We start from the raw sequence: 26277 nt of genomic DNA on the forward strand, positions 1-26277 counted from the left end.
ACGGCCATGTCCATGGTAGGAGTAAAACTACTTTGGTCTAGGCATAGATCAACTCTCAAGTATGACAATCTATTAACACAATAACCCATAACTATTAATACAATAACCCATAAGTCACTTATATAGTGACTATTATCACTATAAATAACCATCTAGTCATAAATAGCTAGTAACCATGGATTATCAATATGAATGAATCCTAGCCACATGTAACGTGCATGCAGCCTTCCCCCTTATGTGAGGGCTCCCCAACCCTTCCCAAATTAGGACTTAATCCCGAGGATTAGCATTAGGCACATAACATACTTCCCCTCCTAAGTAGGAAACAAAGTCCAAGAATCTCCGCTCTAAACTAGCAACTGTCTCCCAAGTCGAGGCCTCCACGGCCCTGTCTTTCCACTTAATCTTATACTTACGGATCAACTTATTCTTAAGCTTCCTCTCCTTGAAACGTCTTAGAACTCTAGGGGACAACTTCCCGACCTTCCCAGTTTGCAACGTCTTAGAACTCTTGGATATCCTCAGATATACTAGCATTCCCTAGGATAACTCCCTTGACGGACGATTCCTATCATCATAAAACCGAGCTCTATAGTGAGCACTTGTGATAGATTCTTGTGCGCTGACTAGCATCTTGTGCATATCCGCTCAGAAATCTCTAAGCGCATCAATCTTATTACCCTTAAGTCTTGATATAGTTAATAGAGATCTAGGTTGGTAACCGTACATTAGCATAAACGGAATGTAACCATTTGCCAACTACTTAGCACTATTGTAGGCAAACTTGACCATTGGGATGTACCTCTTCCAATTAGATGGTCGCTTGGAAACACATGCATGAAGCATATCCTCCCGAACTTGATTCACCCTCTCTGTCTACCCATCAGATTGAGGATGATCAGAGGAGCTCACACTCAGCCAGTAACCATGGATTATCAACAATAATGAACCCTAGTTACCTGTAACCTGCCTGCAGCCCTCTCCCTAATCTTGGGGCTCCTCAACCATGTCGAGATTAGGACCTAATCTTGATACATGACAAGGGATACTATCCCAAACTCTGCCAAAAAAATCTCATGTGGGACCATTTGTTTGCTTCGAATCATGCGGGACAACATCATGTTGTGTAGATTCTCTGTCTTCTTCCACCCCTCATCTTCCAAGTTTGGTACCCAAAAGGGGGCCCCATAGAGTGTTGCAGGGCATACCAAAGTATCATTAAGTGATACCTTGGTCTGGCCTCACGCAGCTCCCTATTAAAGAGAGTTGCAAGGACAAGAAAGAAGAAAGAAGAAAGCTGTATTACCGTCTACTAGAGGCCGAGCTCGACCTATGAGACAAATCAATGTACAACTGTCAATGTCTTCTAGATGTCCAGAGAAAAAAAAAGGACAAAATGAACATGAAATAAACCATGAAAGTATTGAGCTAGTGGGTGGGTGTGATGGATGGAGCACTACTGCTAGAGGCTCAATATGCAACCTATATGCGTAGGGTATACAAGAATGCAATGCAGATCTGTCTAGCTCCAACCAGTACCATAATGGGGGTGTAATATGTGATACATAGGCGATGGCGAGGCAAAAATACCTCGGAGCATGATCTCCGGGTGTGAGTGTAAGTGAGCTAGCCGCTCCTGGATATGGTGCTGATGTTGAGCCCGTATCTCTGTGATCTCCCTCTGATGTAGTTTGGGAGCCTGGTAGCCTTGTGCTCTCGGTCTCCGTCTGGCTCGGAGGTCCGCAGCGCGCTGAAGTGTAACCCCCTCCTGTGTCAGGGTAGGCACTGGGATAGATCTCTGGAAGAAATCAGTGAGCTGGAGCTGTCGCCTACCTCTCCCTGTGGTATGAGTCCGTTGTCTACAATGAATCTCCCCAGTATGCGCTGGTTTGCTGCCTCAAAGATCTGGCATAGGGAATGTGGCTCTCTGAATAAAATGGGATATCTCTCTCTGATGGCTGTATATGCTCTGCATCTGCATACATAATGCTCCTCACTCTCCACCTCCTCTCTGCACAATCTCCATACCCTCTCCTCTCGGGGGATCCGTGCTGCTTTGCCATTCTCGATCTTCAATTTATGTGATGAGACTCTAAGCTGACCAATAGCTACTTGGGAGCTGTGTGGTAAAAAGCCCTCCATGTATCTAGGCCTCTCTATAAACCCATCATCAGTGATACTCATGAAGTGATCTCTGTAGTACAGCATCTTCGGTGGAAGAGGCTGTGTAGGCGATATCCATGTCTCTCGTGTATAGAGCTGCCATAGGTCCTGTCTCAATACTCTGTTCCTCTCACTATGAGAGAGACGGATATGTGGTGCATCCCTGTCATATTGGAATGGTGGTAGATGATCCGTGTCTAGGCCATGCTGTGAGAACCAATGTGTGACCTGTGCATACCATGATCCTCTGTCTCCTGCCTCAGCCAGCTGTCTAGATGCCTCAAAAGCTCTGTATGACAATCTGTCCTGTGGCATCTCTCAAAATCTGTCTAGCAGGCATATAGTCTGGAATATGGCCTCTACCATCATAGGAGGCGCAACAAACTGTGCTCGGATAATGTCATGAGGTACTGACGGTTTGCTGCGTATCATGCGTGCCATCATGAGGGCCTGTGGTCTGTCTATCTGTGTCCACCAATGGGTAGCAAGGCCTGGCGCCCATACCGCTGCTCCATACATGAGTGCCGGTGTGACTAAAGTGTCAAATAGCCACCCCTTCGTCCGGGGCTCCTGAAAATGCGCCTGGTGGCACTGTCTCTCTAGCATAGCCAATGCTGCATATCCCTAGCTCTGGCTGCTGAACCCATGGTGAAGCGCGTGGCTGCTGCAGAGAAGGTAACCCCTAGGTACACGTATGATGTCACCACCTCCACCTGGCGTCCTGCGAGAGTGAATGTTAGCTGACTCCTGCCCTGTCTCGATGTATGAAAGACCATAACCTTGGTTTTTCCAAGGTTCACAGTAAGACCCCTCTGTGTGCAGAAATCATCGAGTGCATGAGATGCTGCTGTGTAGACCTCCTGGAGACTCAGACACTAATACAATATCATCAGCAAAAAGCATAATATGTATTGAGGTACCTGCTAGATCAACTCCATCTCCGCCTCCCCGTGTAATGAAGTCAGCCACCTCATCAATGTATAACCCAAATAGCGTGGGGGAAAGTGGGCATCCTTGCTTCACACCAATGGTGCTAGCAATAGTCTCGGACATACCTCCTGGGCATCTGACTCGCCCAAAAACCTGCTCATATAGTGCATAGATGCCCCATGTCATATCTGTTGGTATGCCAAGAGACTGCAGGCGTTGAAAGAGCCTCTCTCATGGTACTGTGTCAAATGCCTTGCGGAAATCCACAAAGCAGCAATAGAGCTTTCTCTTCCTCACTCTGGCCTGATCAATCATACATCTCAAAGTGAATACATGGTCAGTGGTAGAGAAAGCTCTCGTGAAGCCTGCTTGCCCTGATGAGCGTAAACCTGCTCGCTCAGCATATAAGCTAAGCTATTGCTTCAACACTGCACCATAGAGTTTGGCCAACACGTGGCCAACCATAACCGTCCTATAGTTGCTCGGATCGAGCATATTCCCTGGTTTGTGGATCGGCATAATGGTGTGCATCGTCCACTCCGCAGGGAAACCCTTTGCTATTGCCCTGTTAAACGGGTGTGCAAGAAAAGGAGCCAAAGAATCTAATGCATATATGAGATGCTCACCTTGTAGGCCCATATGGTCGGCGGCCCGTCCATGCTGTAGGCGGCGGATAGCTTCCTTTACCAGTAAAGAAGCTAGCTGTGGTAGGTCGAGGCTCCTGTGGGCTGAGGTATAGGTGGCTGCTGTGGGGCGTGGTATAGGCCCTCTGCACATGTGTGCCATTTCTGTGGGTCTGCAATGGGTGTCGGTGTCCGGGGCTCTCTGAAGTGCTACCATGAGATAGGGCTATCTCTACTCATGAAGAAATGGAAGCTCTCTAGCTCCTGTATCTTTGCAAAGGCCCGCCTTTTGTGGCGAGTAAGTCTCCTCATCTCTTTCCTCGACTCCTGCTCTGTGATGGCTCCCAAGGCTCTCTGTATGCGGAGACGTGAGTATAGGGCTCTGCACTCGTCATCATACCATCTGTTCTGGGGCATAGTCCCAGATCTCGCAGGCTCTCCTGAGTGGACACGATGTGGGAAGCTCTGTAATGCAGCCGTGTGTAGGAGTGATGCCAGCTGGGCTGTAATTATCCATAGGTGCCAGGGGATCCATGAGTAGGAGCCCATCCTCTACTCTGCCAGTGGATATGTCTGCCATGTCATGTGTGAAGTAGATGGTAGTGTGTGGCGTCGGTATGTGGGGGGTTGGTGATACCGGTGATCCGGCTAGTGAAAATGCCAAGTATGCCCCAGTAGGACGAGGTGGGATGGAGAATGAGGTGACAAGCTGTGATGCCTCCAAAGACCCCATAATGTAGTCTACCACTGTGCCTCCGGTGTCCGTGTATGACCCCCATGTGGGAAGCATGTCAGCCCTCTTGATCCCGGCCACTGTAGCATCCCGTTATAAATAACGAGACGATGCCTGGCTCCCAACTCTAGTAAGTGGTCCCCATAATGTCCTCTGTCTGGTCCAGTGTCCTCTGATGCCCGACTAGCCCCTATCTCTCTGGATCCACAGGGTGGAGGATCTCCATGTCATCATAGTCATACACCTCACACTGTCTGCAGTGTGTGTGGGCATTGAAGTCACCCGTAAGAAATACTTCCCCTAGTGTAGAATAATGCATAATCTCCTCTGACAGACAAGTGTATGGTGAGGCTCATGTCTCCTCCTCCTGTGGCATGTCCTCTGTAATGACATAGGAAGATCGTGATGGAGGAAAGTAATATAGGGCTACGTATATAACCCTGTCCTGTGAGAGCTATAAGCTGATCCACATGTATCTGGCCTCTGGATCTTGTGCTACCACTCTCAGTCTCCCCTATAGCTCCCGTCTGAATAGAACTGCTACTCCCCCCGACCCTCCCGAGGTACCCTGGCGTGTGGTCCTCCTGTATGCTGACTCCCACTGGAATCCCTCTACTTGAGGTAGCCCTCTCTCTGGGCTCTGATGTGTCTCTGTCAGAAGTATGATGTCTCTCCCCAACCATAACATGCTCCAGTCGTCCAGGCTGCACCCATAGTGAACCGTTACAGTTCCATACTGCCTTGTGTATCTCTGTCAGTGGCTTGGTCTATGTCCCATAGGCCCCAAACCGCTAATCCATGGACCGGCCATCAATGATGACCCGACCATCTTGCTAGAAGGCCTTCTTGCCTTCTCTCCTCGTGTGTAAGACTCGTGGCATGCAAGCTCTCCTATGCTCTAGCTGCATCCTCGTGAGATCATCATCCAAGAAAATAGGAGCTCCCTCTAAGCCTCGTAGTATGACCCTCCTCCTCATGAAGGTGGGTGGGTAAAGGGGCACATGGCCTACCGGACAGGCAGGCGGGCCAGCATAGCGCCACAGCGAGGTGGAAGGGCTACTGGGTGGCAGTAGCGAACAGGGAACAGAAGCGGCGGCGGTGGGCGGCTACGCATAGAGGCGCACAGGGAACAGGGAACAGAAGCGGTGAAGCGAACAGCGAACAGAAGCGGCGGAAGGTCTACTGGGCGACAGTGGGCGGCTACGCACAGAGGCGCGAAGCGAACAGGGAACACAGTCGAGAGAGAGAGAGAGAGAGAGAGTGCGAGAGAAAGAAAGAAAGAAAGAAAGATATATTAACGTCTACGAGAGGCCAAAGTCGGCCTATGAGACAAAAAATACAATTGTGTTCTTCCGGTCATCGGAAGAAAAGGAAAAGAAAGAAAAGAAAAAAGTGTGCATGTGTCTGGATACAACTGTGAATCATCATGGATCGGTGGAGCCCATATACAAACAATATAAAGGGGGGTGGGGATGTGGATGGAGTGCTAAGGCAAGATGCATCTCTATATGCTGAAGGGGTAGTACAAGCATGCTATGCAGGTCTATGTCTAACTCCATCCAGTGCCATAAGAGGGATATAAGATATCATACATCGTCGATGCTGAGGCTGTGAATGGCGTGAACATGTACCCTGAGTCTGAATGAAAGTGAGCTAGCTTCTCCTGTGTCTCCATTTGGTGTCTCATCCGGATAGCTGCTCTCTCTCGGTGACGGAGTCCGGGTGCTCTATGTCCAGTCTGTCTAGGTCTCCTCTTGGCTCTCAATTCCTCTGCTCTTTGTGCGGTCACCCCACGTGGTACATCAGTTGGCACTGGCATAGCTCTCTGGAAGAAATCTGTGAGTTGGGATTGTCTCCCACCCCTAGTGGGAGCGGGTGTCTAGAGGAGTCTCTGTCGAGAACTATGAAGCTCTAGTAGTAGTCTGCCAAGCTGTCCTCGCTGGTCGGAGGCCTCCATCAACTGATGTAGTGAAGAGTGCTCCTCAAACAATCCTGCATAACTATCTCTGATCCCCTGGTGGGCTCTACATCTACATACAAAGTGATCCTCAGTCTCCACCTCCTCGCGGCACAATCTGCATATCCGCTTGGCTCTGGGAACCCGTGCCGCTCTCCCAGCCTCTATCTCTAGCTGATGTGATGAGACTCGTAGTTGTTCAATAGCAACGCGAGAGCTGTGTGGCATGTATACATCCATATACCGCAGCGGTCGCTGTATAAACCCATCCCTTGAGATGCTCATAAAGTGGTCTCTGTAATACAGCATCTTCGGTGGTAGTGGGCTCTCTGGTGCTGTCCATGTCTCCTGTATGTAGCGCTGCCATATGTCTTGTCTGATCACTCTGTTCCTCTCATTGAGAGAGAGGTAACCCCATGGAGCAGACTGATCATACTGAAAAGGTGGCAACCGCTCAATGTCTATCCCATGATGTGAGAACCACTGTAGCATCTGTGCATACCAAGATCCAGTGTGTCCAGCCTCGGCGAGCTGTCGGGATGCCTCAAAAGCTCGGCAGGATAATCTCTTTGTGGGCATCTCCCGCATCCTGTATATAAAGGAGATCGTCTGGAACAATGCCTCCACTGCCATAGGTGGTGCAGCAAACTCAGCTCGAACAATGTCGTGCGGGACGGATGGTTTGCTGCGTACCATCCTCGAGAGCATCAAGATGTGTGGTCTCTCCAGTTGTACCCATGTGGAGGCTGCAAGCCCTGGTGCCCAAACCGCTGCTGCATACATCAAGGCTGGTGTCACTAATGTATCAAAGAGCCACCCCTTCGTGCGAGGTTCTTGAAAATGTGCCTGATGACACTGACGCTCAAGGCCAGCAAGAGCTGCATACCCCCGGGTCATTCTGTCTTGGACTGCTTGCGCCATGGAGAAGCGTCCAGCTGAGCTAGTAAATGTGATGCCAAGGTAAACATAAGAGCTCACCACCTCGACCTGCCCTCCTGCTAATGTGAGAGTAGTGTGGCTCTTGACTGTAGGTGAGGTGTGGAAGATCATAACCTTGGTTTTCCCAAGGTTCACTGTGAGACCCTGCTGTGCGCAAAAGTCATCAAGAGCCACAAGGTGTCTTTGAAGCCCAACTTGTGTGTCGGATACCAAGGCGATGTCATCAGCATAAAGCATAACATGGACAGTAATACCTGATAGCTCAACCCCAGAGCCTCCTCCCTGTGTGATGTAATCGACAACCTCATCAATATAGAGCCCAAAGAGCGTGGGGGAGAGCGGGCACCCCTGCTTCACACCAATGGTGCTAGCAACTGTGTCGGACAAGCCTCCTGGGCATCGGACTCTCCCAAAGACCTTCTCATATAGCCTGTATATGCCCTACATCATGTCTGAGGGTATGCCTAGTGTCTGCAGTCGCCGAAAGAGGCGCTCTCTGGGCATAGTATCAAATGCCTTGCGGAAATCTACAAAGCAACAATAGAGCCGTTGCCTCCGTGCCTTGGCCTGATCAATGAGGCACCTCAATGTAAAAATGTGGTTGATGGTCGAGAAGGCTCGTCGGAAGCCTGCCTGGCCTGCTGCTCTCAATCCCCCAACCTCTGCATGAGTGCTCAGCTCTGCCTCCAAAACTGCCCCGTATAGTTTGGCCAATATATGGCCAATCATGATGGTCCTGTAGTTCCCGGGGTCTAGTACATCTCCCGCTTTATGGATCGGCACAATAGTGTGCATCGTCCACTCAGCCGGAAACCCCTCTGACAGAGCTCTGTTGAAGAGATGAGCAAGAAATGGTGCCAATGTATCAATAGCATAGATGAGATGCTCTCCCTGTAATCCTGTATGATCTGTTGCCCGTCCATGTTGGAGTCGGCATATGGCCCTCCTAACCATAGGTGGGGTGAAGAAGGTGGAGACTATGGAGCATGGCTCTGTGGGCTGTGGTATAGGGTGCTGTGCAGGCACATCATAGAGTCTCTCTGCATATCTGCCAGGTCTCAGGATCGGTAATAGGTGTGGGAGGACGGGGCTCTCTGAGTCTCCTCCAAGCAGGAGCAGCATCTCTGCTCATGAGCATGTGATATGTGTCCCAGTACTGAGCCTCCTCATAAGCTCGCCGCTTACGGCTTGTGAGAGTATGCATCCTCCTGCGTGCCTGTCTCTGGGTGATCTCCCCGCGAGCCCTCTGCACTCGGAGACTGCGGTAAAGGTTTCTGCACTCATCATCATACCATCGGTTCTGGGGCATGCTCCCAGATGTAGGTGGCTGTCCTGTCTGTATGTGGTATGGGACACTCCTCGCGGCTGCGGAGTGCAGTACATGTGAGAGCTGGGAGGTGAGCATAGCCATGGGTGCCGATGGGTCTAAGGCAAATAGTTGATCATGAACATGATAGTCATACACATCGGCTAGGTCCTGAGTGAAGTGGAAAATAGTGCGTGGTGGCTGTATGATGGGTGGGTGGGTCTCGAGTAAGCTCCTGAAAGTGAGGGATAGATATGTATGATCCGCCCCAATGGGGCATGGTGGTACGGTAAAGTGAGACACCATATCTGCTGCCTCCCTGGATCCCATCACATAGTCCACTGTACTGCTGCCGCCCCCACTGGAAAGCAAGTCAACCCACCTGAATCTGGCCACTGAGTCATCCTGTTATAAATAACGAGATGGTGTCGGGCCCCAAGCTCCAGCAAATGTTGCCCATATCCAGTGCTGTTAGCTCCTCCGTCAGCGGAGATCCGAGTGGTCCCTGTATCCTCTGTAGCTAGCGGCTCTAGTCTCAAGGGATCCTCAAAGTCATAGATCTTGCACTGTCTGCTCTGAGTCCGTGCATAGAGAGAGAGAGAGAGAGAGAGAGAGAGAGAGAGAGAGAGAGAGATTCTTACTATGTGGGCAATCTGGTGGACAGATCGATGAGGATAAAAACCAAATTTCTCTAGGAATGAAGGAAACCTATTTGAGGAATTCACAGTCCGAGGCTGAAAATTTCAAAGAAGACAATACGAATTCTGAATATGAAGGGGAACAAGTGCTAGAAGAAAATTCAAATTCAGATTTTTCGAGTGAGAGATTTGATAATAGATGTGAAGACAGGAACATGGATCATGCTTCAAGTGTATTGGTCCCTCCAATGCCTGAGGCTCCACAAGTCGGCTCCTCTGTACCTCCTTTGGAGGTAGTGCTGGAGAGAGAGGAGGACATGACTTTGGATGACGTGAACATGCAAGAAAAACAGAATGGTGTCTCTGGTACAACTTTCGACGATCTGGAGAAACAGAGCAAGAGAGGAAAGAAAATATTAAAAGAATTGAGGTGATTTATTTTATCCCCTTTGTGTTTTATGTTGTAGTTGTTTGTTTTTACATTTTGTTGCAAGTTTATGTCTTCATTCTTTTATATATAGGTGACGCAGCTGCACACATACGGGTGTCGGTTTGTGTGGGTGTGCTTGTGCATGTTGTGCTTCTCAGCATGTTGCTGGGAAACAATGAAGACTGTGCAGTTGCTGTGAAACAATGAAGATTGCTAAAAACTGCCTTGGTTTTATTCATGTATGAAATGATGTTTGAGAAACAGTCTCGTGTGGGGACTTTTGTTGTGGTTGTTTCTCTGCATCCCTGAATGAGATACTACGCTTTGTGTAGAACACTTGTGCCTATGTGCTAGGGTTTGAGAGTGAAGTGCAGCAGAATCAACACATAGCACACACACAAGTCATAAAATTATTGTTCTGTATTATGTGGTGGAAAACTGCATGTTTAGGTTTGCTCTGATACAATAACCACCTCCCTTGTAGATTCATTGGAACATGGGGCTAGGGGAAGATTTAAGGTCAGTAATTGCCAAGTTCGTGCGCTTGCTATCAGAATACATCTATGATTTTTGACATTTCGTTTCAGAGCACATGTGCTCAATACCAATGCTCCCACCCTCATATTGTATTGTCCAAGCACCAACTAGCTTATGTATGTACAGTCCCTATCATGAGGAGTAGCTACGGTTGAGCAGCCTGGGCATCTTGGCGCTTCATGTCTAGATAGGATGTTGTCCAGGAGGCCAAAGATGATTCAATTACATTTGGCACAGTTCCAAATAGGCTACATGCTTGCGTGATAATGGTCCATACATGGCGTTGGTGGACTTCACTTTTGGACACCATGTTCAGATGCTGAGGGGCCATAATTTGCTCCGAGATGGTTTTGGATGGGCATGGAAGCATTATTGGTTAGTCAACACGGAGCATCACATTGACCTAGTCTGCACCTACCACAAGGTGACCATGGAGGGCAACGTGGTTTACACATGATTATTTGAACAATCATGATCCAGCATGTAGACATTCAGAGCAGACCGCCTTCCTGTGCCTACATCCACCTCTGCCTGCCATTCAGCAGTGTGCCATCTAGCTTGTACAGTCCGGACAGTCAGTGCACAGTCAACGTCAGCAAATTGTACAATAGTGCCACATCAGCAGCACGCTGTCATACAGCCTCCCACCACCTTTGTCCGATATTTAGAGCAGCCCACCACCAAAAAAAGGGGGCATCAAATTTTTGACAGGAAAAATAAATTTGGGGCTTTTCTGATGTTTTGGGAAAATAAAAAATATTGGACCACCATTGGTGCGTACAATTTGGGGCAGCTTCAAAAGTTGACATCGGATTTTGGGCCACAATCGAGCTCCGATGCCTTCAATTTTGACATCTGACTAGTACTTTCTATTCCTACACTTGTCATTTTCATACATTTGCAGATTTACAGGCACCAGTGGGCCACTTCGCAGCCATACAGATTGCATTCAGTGGATATTACCTTTGCAATTTATTAGTCATGTGTGGTGTGGTACAGAGAGCCTTTTGCAGGTTAGAACAGCACACAAATTGGATGGGACTAACTACTCACTGTGGGCATACATGATAAGGCACCTGTGAGTTGTCAAGGGCCTATAGGCCTTTGGTTTCAGGAGAGGAGGCCTGTCCTTCCTCGCTACTTTTGCAGCAGCCAGAGGCTACTGCTTCTATAGGTGGCTAGGGCACATCTGCATTTGGCACTCCGGGATCTTTCAGGCACTCACACCTCCTATTGCGGATCAACAACGGTGGGATTCCGGAGATGCAAGGACACATGCACCCATTTGCCTCTTAGCATCGTTCCTCATATCTGTTCTTGTGTCACTGCTAAGTTAGTGTGGGATGCCCTTGCAACGCTCTATGAGGTGGGCAATGATGCAGGTGTTGCCTGAAAAAGCAGATGGACTTGCCTCATATGGATGAGGGTGGCTCTATGGATGTGTATTTGACAAGGGTGAAAGATGCGGATAAGAGTGACGAGATGAGAAGCCCAAGAAAAAGAACAAATGCAATGACTTGTGCAAACCATGTCACTATATCAATGATTGCATGGAGAGGCTTGGTGAAGAGAAGAGAAGAAAGACTCTTGGTATGGTTTTGGTAGCTATGCGCAAGACGAATGGGCATTCTAGGTTCAATGTACCTATGATCCTTCTTTACATGATGCATGCATGTCAATGGAAGATTCTCATGTATGGTATTTTGGGTGCTATCAAGCACATTACGTCACAACGTGATTTGCTGACTTCTTTGGGAGATGCACCCAAGGGGGTTGCTGTTACATGTGCTAGCAACTCCACCTATGCTATCACGAGGAGTTCATAAGATTGCGCTCAGTGCTACTAATGGTCGGATAATCACATGCTCTAAAGAATATCTTGTCAATTTTGGTCATTGTTGGGTCTGGCCTAGTGGTTCGCTTTGTTGATGACAGATGCACTGTACATGGTTGGAGTGATGGAGATATTATTGTTGCATCTAATACTGTGTTTTGGCCTCTGCAAGCTTGATGGTTGCACACGAAGCACTTGTAGTCACTGCCACATCCAGTGTGACAGATGCTGAGCTATGGCAGGCTCGTTTGGCCATTTGACCTTTGGTAGTCTGCGTCGCCTTCAAAGGCATGATATACTATCCTCTTTGCCACCACTTGATGTACTTGTCAAGCATGTATGTGAGGGTTGTATATTGGCAAAATCGGACACCTTTCCCAAAGATGGTTCAATGGGGGCTTCTTGGTAATTGGAGCTCATACATAGTGATGGATGTGGTCAATGCGGACACCATCTATTGGTGGTTACTTCTATTTTGTCACGTTCATTGATGACCTTTCTTGATTCAATTGGGTCAATGCTATGAAGCAAAAATCAGAGGTGTTTGTGTTTCAAGCACCTTCATCACATGGCTGAAAATGTGTCAGGATGCAAAGTGCAAACTCTATGTAGAGCTAGAGGGGGGGAATACATGCTCAAAGAATTCAATGTCTGAAAGGGGCATTCAGCACCAATGTATCGTGCCATACACACCTCAACAGAATGGTGTATTGGAAAGAAAAAGTAGGTCTCTCATGGAGGTGGCACGATGTATGGTTAGAGGCCAAAGTTCGCCTTAGAGGTTTTGGATGGAAGTTGTTATTTGTGTAGCATTTGTACTTAACAGGGGTCCAACAAAAGCCTTACAAACTATCACTCCTTAGGAAGCATGGCTTTACAAAAAGCCAATAGTGGCTCATATGCATGTCTTTGGTTGCTTGGCTTATGCTCTTATGTTGAGGAGCACCGTTCTAAGCTTGATGAGAAGGTAGTGAAGTGCATTTTTGTGGGCTATAGTTCGGAGAGTAAAGGGTACCACCTCTACCATCCCATTGCACAACGGATTATGGTTAGTCCAAATGTGGTCTTTCTGGAGAATTCATCTCAGCCCTTGCTTTAATGCAACAAAAGCCAATTGTTGGCTCACTGGATTTGTTTGATACTCTTCTCCCCCTTGTACGGTACACACATTCCAGGTGTTGGGCATTTGGACACTCATCCTATGGCTGGAAATCAGCCAATACTTGTTGAAAAACAGCATATAGCAGCTGAAAATCAGCAAAACAATACCCATTGGTCCGGCAGACATCGATGATGTGGTGGAGAGGACATCCATTCAACAAGCTAAATCGGTGCCTCATTGGTTGTTGCAAACTTTGCGGGACAACAATGTAGTGCCTCCTTGGCAGGTTGAACACATGCTAGTTGTCGCACGATGCATTTGGGCATTTATGTTGATCATTTTTTTATGAGCAGCTTGTACGATGAAGAAGAGCTAGTTCCATTTGATGAAGTGTCACCATTTGGCCACCCGAATGGTTCACTCTTGCTTTCACACTATGTACATATTGGATTGGTGTCCATGGCTTATGGAATGTGCCTATGCATGTGATTGACACGTATCATGCTGTATAGTTGGATATGATATTCCGCTGGGACTTGACGTTATCATGCCCGGAATATCTGGACGACTTGGCTTTCCGCTGGGACTTGTGCCTTTGTGTACATGCCCGGAAACGCCTGGAGGATTGGCTTTCCACTGGGTCTGGTATCGCATATACTTGCCTGGAAACCCCTGGTCTTATATGGTTTCATGAACGGAAATTGCTCATGCCAATGCTGCATTGCATAGCATCTTTATGTGCTTGCCTGCAAATGCTGTTTTCATGTCTGCATGACCTATGTGTAGTTCCGGGCTAGGAGATGTCCGCCCGTGAACCGTGCGTGTGAAACTGTCTGCTGACATGGTTGTGTGGCATGTGAACAGGTGGTAAGTATTACCCAATCTAGGCTCAAATAGCTCTTAGGACTTAGCCAATATTTATAAGTGAGTGCTTTCCACTTCATTAAAGTTTGGGCGCCCAAAAGTCACTTATAAGTTCACACTCACTGAAGTCCCGAGGCGGACAAGACTCAATGTCCAGGACCTGATCCTCCCCTTTTACTCATAAATGGGCATCTCCCCATGTCCCTTCATCTAATTGGACCTCAATTCACTTACTTATTAAGAGAAAATTCGTGTTTTCTCTTCATGAAGATTTTTGGAGGCTGAAAACTCTGTTTTTTCACCATTTCTCTCCATTTCCAAGCTCTCCATAGCCATACCCAACTTGCTAGGGTGTTTTCCAAGCTTCCAAGAGTGTTTCCAAGTGCTAATCACTCTCCTACTCACTCCCAATGACTGAAATTCAGCAAAACAGCTCTCATTTTTACTGTAATTTCTGGTCTTTTTACTGAAAACCCTAATTTCAGCCTTCCTTTCTCAAATTGAACCATAGGGGAAACTTTTCCAGGGTTCCCTTCTTCCTCTTGAAGACTTTTGTTGCAAAGGATTGCGGCAAATCGAAGATATCAACACTTCTAAAGCTTCCAACGCGAAGGCTTTCGCTTGCAACAACTTCTATGAAGACTGGTAAGCTAATTGGACAATGTGTTGTCATTACTTATTCAGTAGAAGTACAGGACTTCTTGTTTAGCCGCCCTGTGTAGTATTTCTCTTGTCCTATGTGCTCTTGAAGATGTTGCTACCTTGCTTGGTAGAACATAGAGCCAATGGTAGAGAATATGGGCACTGAAGTCGGGCTAGGCATCAAGGCAGCTCCTTGGTGATCTACATCGACATACCATTGTTTTCTAAATGCTGAATTTCATATGCATTGGCATGGAGAGGGAGGGGTCGGCCGTTCCGGCTCATTGTGTGTCTCTTGTCAATTCAGCAATTTACTTCATGTATATGAGCAAGTGTCCTTCAAATCTTAGTGTATTTAAGTGTATTGATTAGCATTGTGTTCAACCAAGTTACATGAAGCGCAAGAGGATCAAAAATTGGATGCATGTTTCATATGATTCCATTTTGAAGAATGGCACTTGGGATCTAGTTGACTTGCCTTTCAGCAAGAAAGCTATTGACACGAAGTGGGTCCAAAAGATGAAACAAAAGTATGATGGTAGCATTGATCGCTAAAAAGCCAAACTTGTGGTAAAGGGCTATGCACAACAGAAAGGGATAGATTATGATCAATGAATATAAAACAAACAGATATATCGATGTAGGATATCCAAGTTGATGTCGATGTCAAGGCACAAGATCTCTAATGTCGAGTACACCACGGGGATGACCCACAAGTATCTCTCACAGGGCTAGTACCAGATCCGAAATCCAAATCCAAATCCAAGTCCAATTCCAAGTCCAAGTCCAAGTTTCAAGTCCAAGTTCCAAATCCAAGTCCAAGTCCAAGTCCAAGCTCATCCCATGAGTAATCTCCACAACTCCTACAGCCTTGTCGATGAAGAAAACCATGTAAAAGCTCTCTTTGGCAAGAAAACTGATCTAAAACTTGTTTTAATGGTTTTCGGGTGATAAAAACCTCTTAAAAACAGTTTTTAGGGTTTTTGGAGTAGTTTTAGGGTTTTGTAAATTTTTAGGGTTTTTGAAATTTTCAGTTCGTCTAGCTCTGCACATGTCCGTACAACTCCATACACGCATTTGTATCGCCCATGCATATGCTAATCCAAGTCTAGGGTTGTGACCGTACATCTGAAAAGCAAGTTGGAGAAGGTGTTGATGGCTAAGAAGAAGCTCTCAATGATCATAATACCACAATCTCCTTCATGATGCTACAAGAGAGGTTCAAGCTTAACCAAGCTTATACTTGAAGAGAGCTTTGCTTTTTGCCAAAAGCTTAACCAAGCTTTTGCTTTTGCCTTTTTCCCTTTGCTTTCCACTTTATAATAAAATATTACTCCCTTTTGTTGAAGTTCTTTAACTTTGCTTTTTTAACTTTTGGGCCTTGCTTTTTGGAAAAGCGGGCTTTAGCTTTTTGGTTCGGCTCACTCTCCTCTTTTTAATGGTGCGCTTGACTCGTGGTCAACTCAGTTTGACTTTTTTGCTTTTCCTTGCTTTTGACTAAAATTCGTGCTTTTTCTTGTGCCAATTTCATCAACCTTGTTTCCATGCTTTCAATCTGTCCATGTGTTTGGGCATAAGTTCCATTATGTGAAAAAGAGCTAGGAGGGCCAAATGGTTACATGGTAGCACATGGGTTTTGTAACAATCCAACAGAGAGCACCCTCTATGTCAGGAAGACTAAAGAGGATTTGCTGGTCATCGTTTTATGCGTTGATGACATGCTATGCATAGACCCCGATGTTGAGAAGATTTCAGCCTTTAAGGCTAAACTATAGGCTTCTTATGAGATGTCACATTTGGACTCCTTGCATTACTATTTGGGCATTTAGTTTCCATAGGGTGATGATGGGATTGTCATGATGCAGTCAAAGTATATACAAAGACTGCAAAAAAGGTTTAGTCTTGAGGATTGTAAGCCTGTGGCTATAGCAGTTGAGAGAGATGCCATGCTCACCATTCAGGATTCTGGAGAGCTTCTCAGTTGAGTAGATTTATGCATTGCCTAGATAGCTGGCATTGGCAGACTACCAAGCAAGTTTTCCGCTACTTACAGGGCACGAAGCGGAGTACAAGGCAACGACCATTGAGTGTATGGCTCAAACGACTTTTGGTAGATCTTAGTGCTTGCCACAAGAGTTCTCCGCTCCTATCTACACTGGCTCTCAGAGTGCATTGGTAGTTGTGAGAAATCCCGTGTTTCATGCTCGCACGAATCACATTGAGGTGCACTACCATTATGCCAGTCCAAGGCTCTATGCAAGAGTGGTACATTTATTCATGAAGGCCCTTGTGAAAAGCTCAAAGCTTTTTGCAAAGCTTTAAGCTTATTGGCTTTTAGGGATTGATCAGCCATATTCGTTTATATGTTCACACCATCACTCCAGGGGGGTTTGTAGACATTATATGTCAGGTAGTGGTGTGTGAACACTCTAGGACTAGTGGGGGAACTTTTCCTTCTTTAGGTCGTCTTTTCCTCGTGCATAGGAACACCCTCTTATCCACTTATGAGGGTGTACTTTATCCTTTGTACTTGGCACCACTCATACTACTTGATCAACATAGAGTATTGTCCCCCCTCCCTCTTGCTCACGGCTGCTTCACTGTGTGTGTGTGTGTGTGTGTGGTGCATTGCTGCAAACCCGAATCCTAATTCCAACACAGCCCATCCATGCACTAGTTGTTTGCCTTGCACCCGAGCTTCTATTATCATATAACGTACGATGCGAGCAGTTTTCAATCAGCTATGGAAGCTCCTTTCAACAAAGCATATGGGTGTGGAGCATATAGTCATATTTTGCATCACATCAGTATTACAATATTGTTTGCCATCTCTGTGCTTGTGTAATTTTAGTTGAGTTTTGTACTGTTAAAAATCCTACCTGTGAGTGTTCTGTGCATATACTTCATGTTGTATCCTCTTACTTAAAGAGGGAGCCACCTACATCAGTATTACAATATTGTTTGTCATCTCTGTGCTTGTGTAATTTTAGTTGAGTTTTGTACTGTTAAAAATCCTACCTGTGAGTGTTCTGTGCATATACTTCATGTTGTATCCTCTTACTTAAAGAGGGAGCCACCTACCTGTGGTCCTTATTCTCGATGGCTTTTCATAGAACACGGCATGTTTTGTTGGAGAGATGATGATAGTTACGGTGAATCTTGTACGATGAACAATGGTGCGAATTATGCTCCTGTGTCTCCACATGCCTGAAGGCCCTTGCGGTCCTTGTGAGATCCACTTGTCTTGACATGGAACCAATGTGAGAAACACAGCTGCCTCATATAAATCCTCAATGCATGTGATGAGTGAACCCAGATGTGTGGAATAAGAAAAATTTCATGGGATAAGAAAATCCTTTTACTATTTTTTAATGGGAGCATGCCAGGTTGAACCCATGTCAAGTGAATGTAGAGCCACAAGTCATGTTTGTCTCCTCCGTTTGTGTTTGTTCAAGTCAGCTGCCTCTGGACCTGTGTATATAACAGTTAGTCCACTAAGCAGATGAGCATAGAGGAAGATAAGGCAGACTTCCTAGACAGGGAGAGAGGAAGGGAAGGATAATGCAGATACTGACTTGTTTTGTAACGTGGAAAATTTGAAGGGAGGATGCAATCAGAGCAGCTGAGCAGAAGCGCCTGGAAGGTGATGAAGCTCCTGAAAGTGCTGAGGATTTTGAGAAGCTAGCACATGCTTCTCCTAATAGCAGCTTTATATGGATTAAGTACATGGCTTTCTTACTTTCTCTTGGAGATGTTGACAAAGCCCGGGGCATTGCCGAAAGGTAAGCATCATTCACAATTAGTTCTAGATATTTGTATGGTGTGCTCTAACGATGCTTTATGTTTTGTTGAATTGGTGACTTACTCCTCAATTCTTGGGCGAATGCCAGGGCTTTGCAGACAATAAACTTCCGGGAGGAGGGGGAGAAACTGAATGTCTGGGTTGCCTTCCTGAATTTAGAAAATGTTTATGGAAATCCTGCTAAGGTCAAAGAGGGCTATCCGTCAACCTTTCTTCTTTATTTCTTAAATACGGCACATATTGATAGACTGGAGAAGCATGTGACTTGAATATTGTCCTGAGTCATGGTTTCACATTGTGTGCAGGAAGCAACCTTGGGAGTTTTCCAGAGAGCCTTGCAGTATTGTGATCCTAAAAAGCTTTACTTGGCACTTCTTGGAATTTATGAACGTAGCGAGCAGCATGATATGGCAGATGAACTGCTGAAGACTATGCTCCAGAAGTTCAAAACGTCTTCAAAGGTGTGGCTGAGGAGAATGCAGTATCTACTGAAGCAGGGCATGCCTGAGGCCACCCACAAGGCATTGGACCGGGCGTTGTTGAGTTTGCCTCACCGTAAACACATCAAAGTCATCTCACAAGCTGCTATAACAGAATTCAAAATTGGGTCACCAGAGCGTGCCCGTAACCTTTTTGAAGGAATTCTTCGCAATTATCCAAAGAGGGTGGATTTGTGGAGTGTCTACCTTGACCAGGCAAGTAAGAAAGATCCTTTTGAGCTAAGGGTCTTAATAGACTTACCACTGCCCATGGAATGGGGAGATCTCACCTGCTCATTCCTCGTGGTGGGGGATCTCCCTGTCCACCATCCAATTGGTGGTGGTGCTGTCTATAATATCTCTAATGCCTGGTGCTAGGTAAACTAATGGTTTATGTTTGTGGGCAGAATTTGCTCTGACTATTTTTTGGGGGGATGATATTGTCTATTTTAGGAAATTGGTCTTGGAGATGTGTTCGTTGTCCGGGCCCTCTTTGAGAGGGCAACATCTTTAGAGTTGCCGCCCAAAAAAATGAAGGTAACACTCCTTTTGATATTAGCTCATTATTTGTCTTTTTTATGATATAGTAATGTGCCAGAAGCTCACTAGCTCAATGCTAACATAAGGGAGTTCATTTTAAATGCAGTTTTTGTTCAAGAAGTATCTAGACTATGAAAAGTCTCATGGCAATGAAGAGCGGATAGTTTATGTCAAAGGAAAGGCTATGCAGTATGTGGAATCAAGGCTTGGATAGAATTGTGACAAAATAGAGGCATTCTTTTATCAGGGGTCGGTGTCTATGACCTATTATTTTACCATTAAATTATGAAAGCTAGGCATGTAACAAGGAGCAGGGATTTGGGGATGGGTTTTCAGTCCTGGGCATAAGAAGTGAACCTACTGGATGGCAAACAGGGTCATCCATGCAAGTGAAATGTGCCAGTTGAGACTTAAATCAGGGCTGCTCAATTGGCACTAAGGTGCCCTTTTATCAATCTTGGTAATTTCAGGGTCCAGGCGTTTCTTGAAGTACTCAGCCAATGTGTGTGGGGTGTAGGTTTTTGAGACTAGCGTGGAATTCTCTTTGGTTAAGTTATCGCGTCTACACTTGCTCTTGTGATGCTGCAATTTAGCCTTGAGGTTGATGTGCAATTTGCCATAGCTCACCCAGCAGAGGCAGATATGCCATAACTCACCCCCAGCAGAGGCCTGACCTACAACTACAAGGTCAAAAATCTAGCAATTTTGTATATTATGCAAGCCCTGCTTGAGGACCTGCATGCCTTCATGCGTTTGTGCAATTGGATTATTATTATTTTTTGATAAATTTACTTTGAAAATCACAATGATGTTCATGGTTACTATTTCCATATACCGAACTGTACGTGCAGCTGTCTCCCCCTTATCTCTATTGACAGTCCTGTGAGAGTTGATGGGGAGAAGCAAAGACTAGAAACAAGAACTAGTTGCAAACAAATGCAACCAATCACGGAGAAGCAACCCTGCCAACTTGGATTAGGAGAATTTACTGCCAAAGATAATATTCCTGACAATGGAGATGCATCTATGTAACATGTTTTTGAGGATTTGATTGTTTGCTAAATTTTGGTTCTCTTGTAAGTAGCTGCCTAGTTATCATCAATAGAATCGAGTGAAAGTGCCTGGTCGGCTTGAAACTTCTGTTACACTGTTTTACTCTATGGCTTGAAAGTGCTTCAGTGCAAGGGCATCCAAACAAAGACAGGGTGGATGTTTTGCATGTGATAAGCGTGTAGCAAATACAATTTCCCTTCTGTTCAATTTCCACATCTTCCAAGTATGATAAAGAGAAAGGGGTCTGCAGTGTTTTCATATTTTTAGCGTGTCAGCTCCAAGGGGGACCCTCTAACTATAGTGAGGTGTGCACTCGCTGTTTTGATGCAGTGGTCATTGGAATTTCTTTGAAATTCGGAAATGGATTTAAATTTGGGGAGTTCATTTTTTCCATTTTTTCTGGAAGATGTGGTAATGTTTGGAACTGTATGTTTGCTTATGGTACAACCCCACCGATCAGAAAACACGAGTGATTAGTACAAACCCCCTAAGAAGGCTGTAGACTCGTTCACATCCCAACCATAGGTTCTATGCTTTAAACCACCCCCAAACCAAGGGCTAAGGCTTCCAGTCCTAGCGCATGCGGACCTATGCTTTGCCACACGTGTAGTTGGAGTCTGCTAAAACTCACCGATAACGAGGTTATGACAACAGTAACCCATGTTTCAATTATATAGTGTCCGTTGCTAAATTGTTATACATAGTAAGTACACATGGATTGATTAATAATAGCCTTAGTCGCCCATATTAGCATACTTTATCCTAATGCTAGGGCTTGCCTAATTTTGTCAGATTAGGCCACTAAATCTTGAGAATTATCACTAGTTACATATCAAACTTCACCTTCTTAGATGTTAATCTGATTGTAGTGCACAAGATCTCAGAGATGGTTTATTCAGTCATCTCTTGATAGAGGGGTTCCGGCTTTAAGCTGGGGATAGAGTGTAGCTTTATGTGGGTAGGTATTTTTTGATGAATTTGTCTATGTCTTGACTCACGTCGAGAAGATTACATTAATGAGGTTTCTTTGTGACCATGGATAATTTATTGTTATCAGCATGGTGAGGATGGGTTGTCGTCATATTTTCCTTGAGGTGAACTAGGTTCATTAGTGATACTTTCGGGAATATGTAGCTTTGCATTTTGCAGATTAGAGATCCTTTTATAGACCTAGATTCAGGTTTATCTTACGGAGTTGGATCAATACTAGGCTTTAGTACCAAAGATGTTACTTGAGAGTGACATGATATGTAGAGTGTAATGTACACGGCATTGATGGTATAACTTATACTTGATTTTAAGATGCCTTTGGCTCACATATATGCTCTATCCCAAGATCATAGAAAATGGTGGATGGCATTTGTTTTGGAGTTCGTGCATGCTATTATGGTAGTGGGTTTTCCTTGGGGAGCATTTTGGGATGCACTTTTTTTTCATGTTGGTTATCGAGATGAGAAAGTTTACCTTTGTTTCATCTCATCCATCCTTATTGCATGCAAGATGGGGTTCTTGGAAGAACTTGATTGTCCAAGGATTTTATTTATTGGACTAGAAGGCAACCCGTGCTTTGCACATCTTTTGAGACTCCAAATTCAAATTCTACCCAAACCTTCTCCTCTCCTTCTCGAACTTCCAAATTCTTGCCACATGGCAGCTTTGTAAAACTCTTCCTTAAGATAATACTAGTACATCTTTTGAGGCTTTCAAAATCAAATTCTATCCAAACCTCCTCTCCTTCCCGAACCTCCAAATTCTTGCCACGTGGGAGCTTTGTGAAACTCTTCCTTAAGATAATATAGAGATAGAGATGGGGGTTGAGTTTTCTTTCTTTTTTGTGCTAGATACATGTCATAATAGTTGGAGTCTTAGTGGTGTGAAAGGTCATTTAGGTCTTTTGGTGTGAACTCATTAGGTATGAACCACTTCTTATTAAGTAACATAAGATAGGGCCTTAGTGCCTATAAAGGCATGTGCTTGGGTTGTATTTCATTATAATCACAAGTAATGAGTATCACTTGAGTTGTGCAATCTTGCATCTATTGTATCTCTCCCTTGATCTCTTTTTCTTTCTCTTCCATTCATCCATGTGTATGCTCCCACACACCATAGATTGATGTCTTTGTCTCTCCGTACACACACTCCTCTTGGGCCTGGCACCATGTTTTCCCACATGGTGTCAGAGCTAGGCTAAATCCATTGCCATGCTTCTTGCCATTCACACTTGTTTTTTAAGGATTTATGTTTTTAAGGTTTTTTTTTTGTGGCTTTTTTAAGGATTTCCTTAGTGTCACGAGACCGGCGAAAACGGTCCCGCGACGCCTTTTCCGCACGCAGCCTTCCACAGTCCATGCTTCATGAAACGACTCCATTGGCTTTGTCGCACGCGGCCTTCCACAGTCTGCCACACGTGGCCTTCCATAGTCTCACGCGTTTTCCTTGCGGGTCTCACCGATCACTTGCGTTCATGCTCGGCTTGGCTCCCTCGGCCTCGTCTCGGGTCTTGCCTTCCATCCATGATCCGCCGGCCCGGTCGCGTCTCGCCGTGCCGTCCTGACGACGACGGCACGGCACGGCTCGCCGGTCCGTTGGTCGGCCGTTTTTCTACTGTTTTCCATCCGATCACCGTTTTCGGTCTGATCACCGTCAAGGCGGGGAGGGCAACCCCCGGGGCACTTGGCACCCACGGAACCTCGCCGGTACCCGGGAAGGCCTAACATGCATACCCGGTGCGTGAGTGCTTTCCTAGGGTGCCTACCATGGGTCCGTGCTTTGCCTCTCCTTGCACCTCCTCCCCATATAGATGCATACTATTCGGGGCGGGCTAGCATACCCTCAAGGCACCAAGTCCCTTCGGATAGAAATCCCACCTCACATACACCCCCCCTTTATAGAATTGACGCCCTCGTCAATTACTTTTGAAACGAAAGGTTGAGTGCATGCACCTCATAGAATGCTCTATGTACATAGTGATAGATAGTAAATACTCGCGGGAGGTCTTTATCCTGCTTTATAGCCATCAGCAAGGTTAGTGTCTAACTCGTTTACAAATGAAAAACGATGCATATTCTTGTATTTTTCTTCTTTTCAACTACATGGCCCGGACTTCAAGCCCCTGCTTGAGAGTCCCCCAATCCCCACAAAACTGGCGAGGTGACTGCGTGGTCTCGTCGTGGCTCCTGTCTGAGCTGAGTAAGAGTTATTACCTGAGGCAATGTAGTGTTGCCCGAAATGCATAAGGCTTCAAGGAAGTCGAGACTTGTCTGTCGAGTTGACACCAACTTGGTTGCAACATCTTTACTTCAAATTTGACTTCACATTCCGAGCGTTGTATTGAGCCTTGTTGCTCGCCGATGCCCCTTGAGCTCTTTTGTGCAAAATCTTTATGGACAAGAGTTGCCCACCTCACTGACTCCAGCTTGGTTTGCCTCTTCTTGTGCCACTTCCAACTCTGCACTTGGTTGTCGTGGACCTTGATGCCCTGCTTCAACATGTTCGGTACATAAGTGCATTGATTCTCTGTGACAAAGTGCCTTTGGTCCCCACCTGACACCAAGTGAAAACCACCGCGAACCTTTGGCATTCAAACCTTTGCACTTCTTCGGCTTTGGTTCACCTGACTTGAGTGCTCTAGCTTGCCTTGGCACCAAGACTTGCTTTGCCATGCTCCAGCCAAACTGTTTCGAAACCTGTTCAGGCGGTCTCGACCTTTACGCTAGAATCTGCCTGTTCCTGTTCACCAAGGCACAAAGTCCCTCCACTTCGTCCTGCTTAGGTCCCCATGACACCATGACGACCTTCACAATGGCTTTGTTTCCTGACTCTGCACCATCACCTTGAACCTTGGCGTTCAGAATGTGTCTTGCCGTACTGCGAAGAGCCAGTCTTCTTAGACGTCATCCCAAGAAGCTATGCTTGGACGGCTAGGTCCCAAGTTTTACCTGCTTGAACTTCGTCTCAGGTCGAACCTTCTGTTTTGCACCCTCTTTGTCCTTTGGCTAGATCTGAGTGCTTTCCACATCCAAGTTACCGTCGAACTTCAGTGAGCCAGGTGCCACTCTGCCCCACCCAACTGCATGCACAATGCCACTTGCACATCCAGCTGTTTCCATCTTCTGGTAACCTGGTCCAAGTCGCCTTCGAACTTCAGTGAGCCAGCTGCCACTCTGCCCCACCCAACTGTATGCACACTGCCACTTGCACATCCAGCTGTTACCGTCTTCTGGTGACCTGGAGAGCCAAACGACTCGGGTCCACTTGCCCAATTCCAGTTGTACAAGTTCACGCCCTCACCCAGAGTGCTATGTGCCCGGCACTACGGTTCCATGTCTTGTGCTTGAGCGCTCGCAAGTAGTCACCTTCATCAAACTTGTTGCTTTCCAAAGCCATTTAACTCGTGAGCCGTACAACTCGAGTCCACCTGTTCGAGTCCAGCTATACCCGTTTGCTCCTCCATACAGAGTGCTATCTGCCCGGCACCACGGTCCTTAGGCTGCAATCGAGAGCTCCCAAGTAGTCCCCTTCTTTAAACCTGTTTTCCCAAGTCACGCAACTCTGTGCCCCTGCAGCCCTTGCCGGCCTGATTTGGCACGTTCTCGGTCAAAGAAACTTCACCCTCCCCGGATTGCTCCAATTCGGGCCATCACAAGCCCTAAAGCGCTTGTGGCACCTTAGAACCCACAGGAGAAGTCGGTGGTGAAACTGACGTGCGCCGCTTGACGGCCCGCACGGTGACCTTGTGCTCCGCTTGACGGCCAACACGGCCACTTCCTTGGACCACTGCAAGGCCCGCTTCTCTTTATTGGAGTCGAAGAACCTGAGGCTCTTGGTGCCGTCGCAGACTTACCCTCACCCAGGTTCGGTTTTATTGGGTGTTGCTTTATTCGGGCAGCGCGTGCACCACTTCGGGCTACACCGCCACATGGGGACCCTTCTTGGTCCAGCTTGCTTCGGTTGCCCAGGGCTCTTGGTGCCGTCGCGCGGCCTTACCCTCACCTAGGCGAGTCTTCGGAGTTGCGGGTGATGCGTGCACCTCGGTGGGCTACACGGCCACAAGGGGGACCGCTCCCGGTCCGGAAGCCCAGGGCTCTTGGTGCCTCTTCTTAAGACTTACCCTCATCTAGGCGGAGACTTCGGTGTTGCCGTTGGGGGTCATGGGTCTGTTGGTGCCTTCTTTGGCCTTACCCTCACCCGCATGCCCGATGTGTGCCACCATCATTAGATCTTCCGGGTTGGTTACCGTACCGTAGCTCGGTGGTCTTTGTGAAGGTTGATTGCTTGGCTCTTGGAAACCTGAAAGGGATGTTGACACCTTCTGTCTCACCCTGCTTTGGCACTGCGAAGGAGTGCGAGCTCGGCTTTGCTGCCTCGCCCGAGTTGACCCTGGGTTGATCTGAAAAAGGCCTCGGCTCCTTCGGCCTAGCCCTTGTTCTGCACCTGCGGGGAAGTTGGGGCTTCTGCTTTGCTGCATCTGCCCAAGACGTAATCCTTGTTGATCTGGAAGGGCGTCGGTTCCTCCTGCCTAGCCCGTTTGCATCGTGATGAGGGGAGTGGCTCCATTGCCACAAGGCACACCATGGTCTTAGCGAACGCCTTTGCCGCTTGCGTTTTTCCCAAATGATTGGCCGACGGCTTGCATTCTGCTCTGTCTTCCTGGGCACCACACCAACACGACGTCCCATTCCATCGCATCAAGTTTCTTAGCATAA

General features: G+C 46.7%; 1 protein-coding gene across 3 annotated transcripts in view; it reads left to right on the plus strand.

Annotated features, from left to right (window-relative positions):
- Nucleotides 1-20529, plus strand: part of LOC147614219 (RIBOSOMAL RNA PROCESSING 5) — a 69533-nt gene extending 49004 nt beyond the window's left edge. Inside the window, exons 34-40 of one of the 3 annotated variants that reach the window (XR_015263091.1) lie at nucleotides 9316-9719; nucleotides 18301-18480; nucleotides 18589-18685; nucleotides 18806-19195; nucleotides 19433-19516; nucleotides 19626-20206; nucleotides 20371-20529. Coding sequence is in view for 1 of the 3 variants with exons in the window: in XM_086780763.1 (XP_086636889.1) it covers nucleotides 9316-9719; nucleotides 18301-18480; nucleotides 18589-18685; nucleotides 18806-19195; nucleotides 19433-19516; nucleotides 19626-19733 (1263 nt within the window). In the remaining 2 variants the exon portion in view is untranslated. Of the gene's footprint in view, nucleotides 1-9315; nucleotides 9720-18300; nucleotides 18481-18588; nucleotides 18686-18805; nucleotides 19196-19432; nucleotides 19517-19625; nucleotides 20320-20370 lie in introns of those variants that run through there. The other 2 variants (XM_086780763.1, XM_086780764.1) reach the window with 2 other exon arrangements.
- Nucleotides 20530-26277: the final 5748 nt, after the last annotated feature.

Source organism: Cibotium barometz, chromosome 42 (genome assembly GCF_041138505.1).
Source record: "Cibotium barometz isolate CiBa-2024 chromosome 42, ASM4113850v1, whole genome shotgun sequence".
Lineage (NCBI taxonomy): Eukaryota > Viridiplantae > Streptophyta > Polypodiopsida > Cyatheales > Cibotiaceae > Cibotium > Cibotium barometz.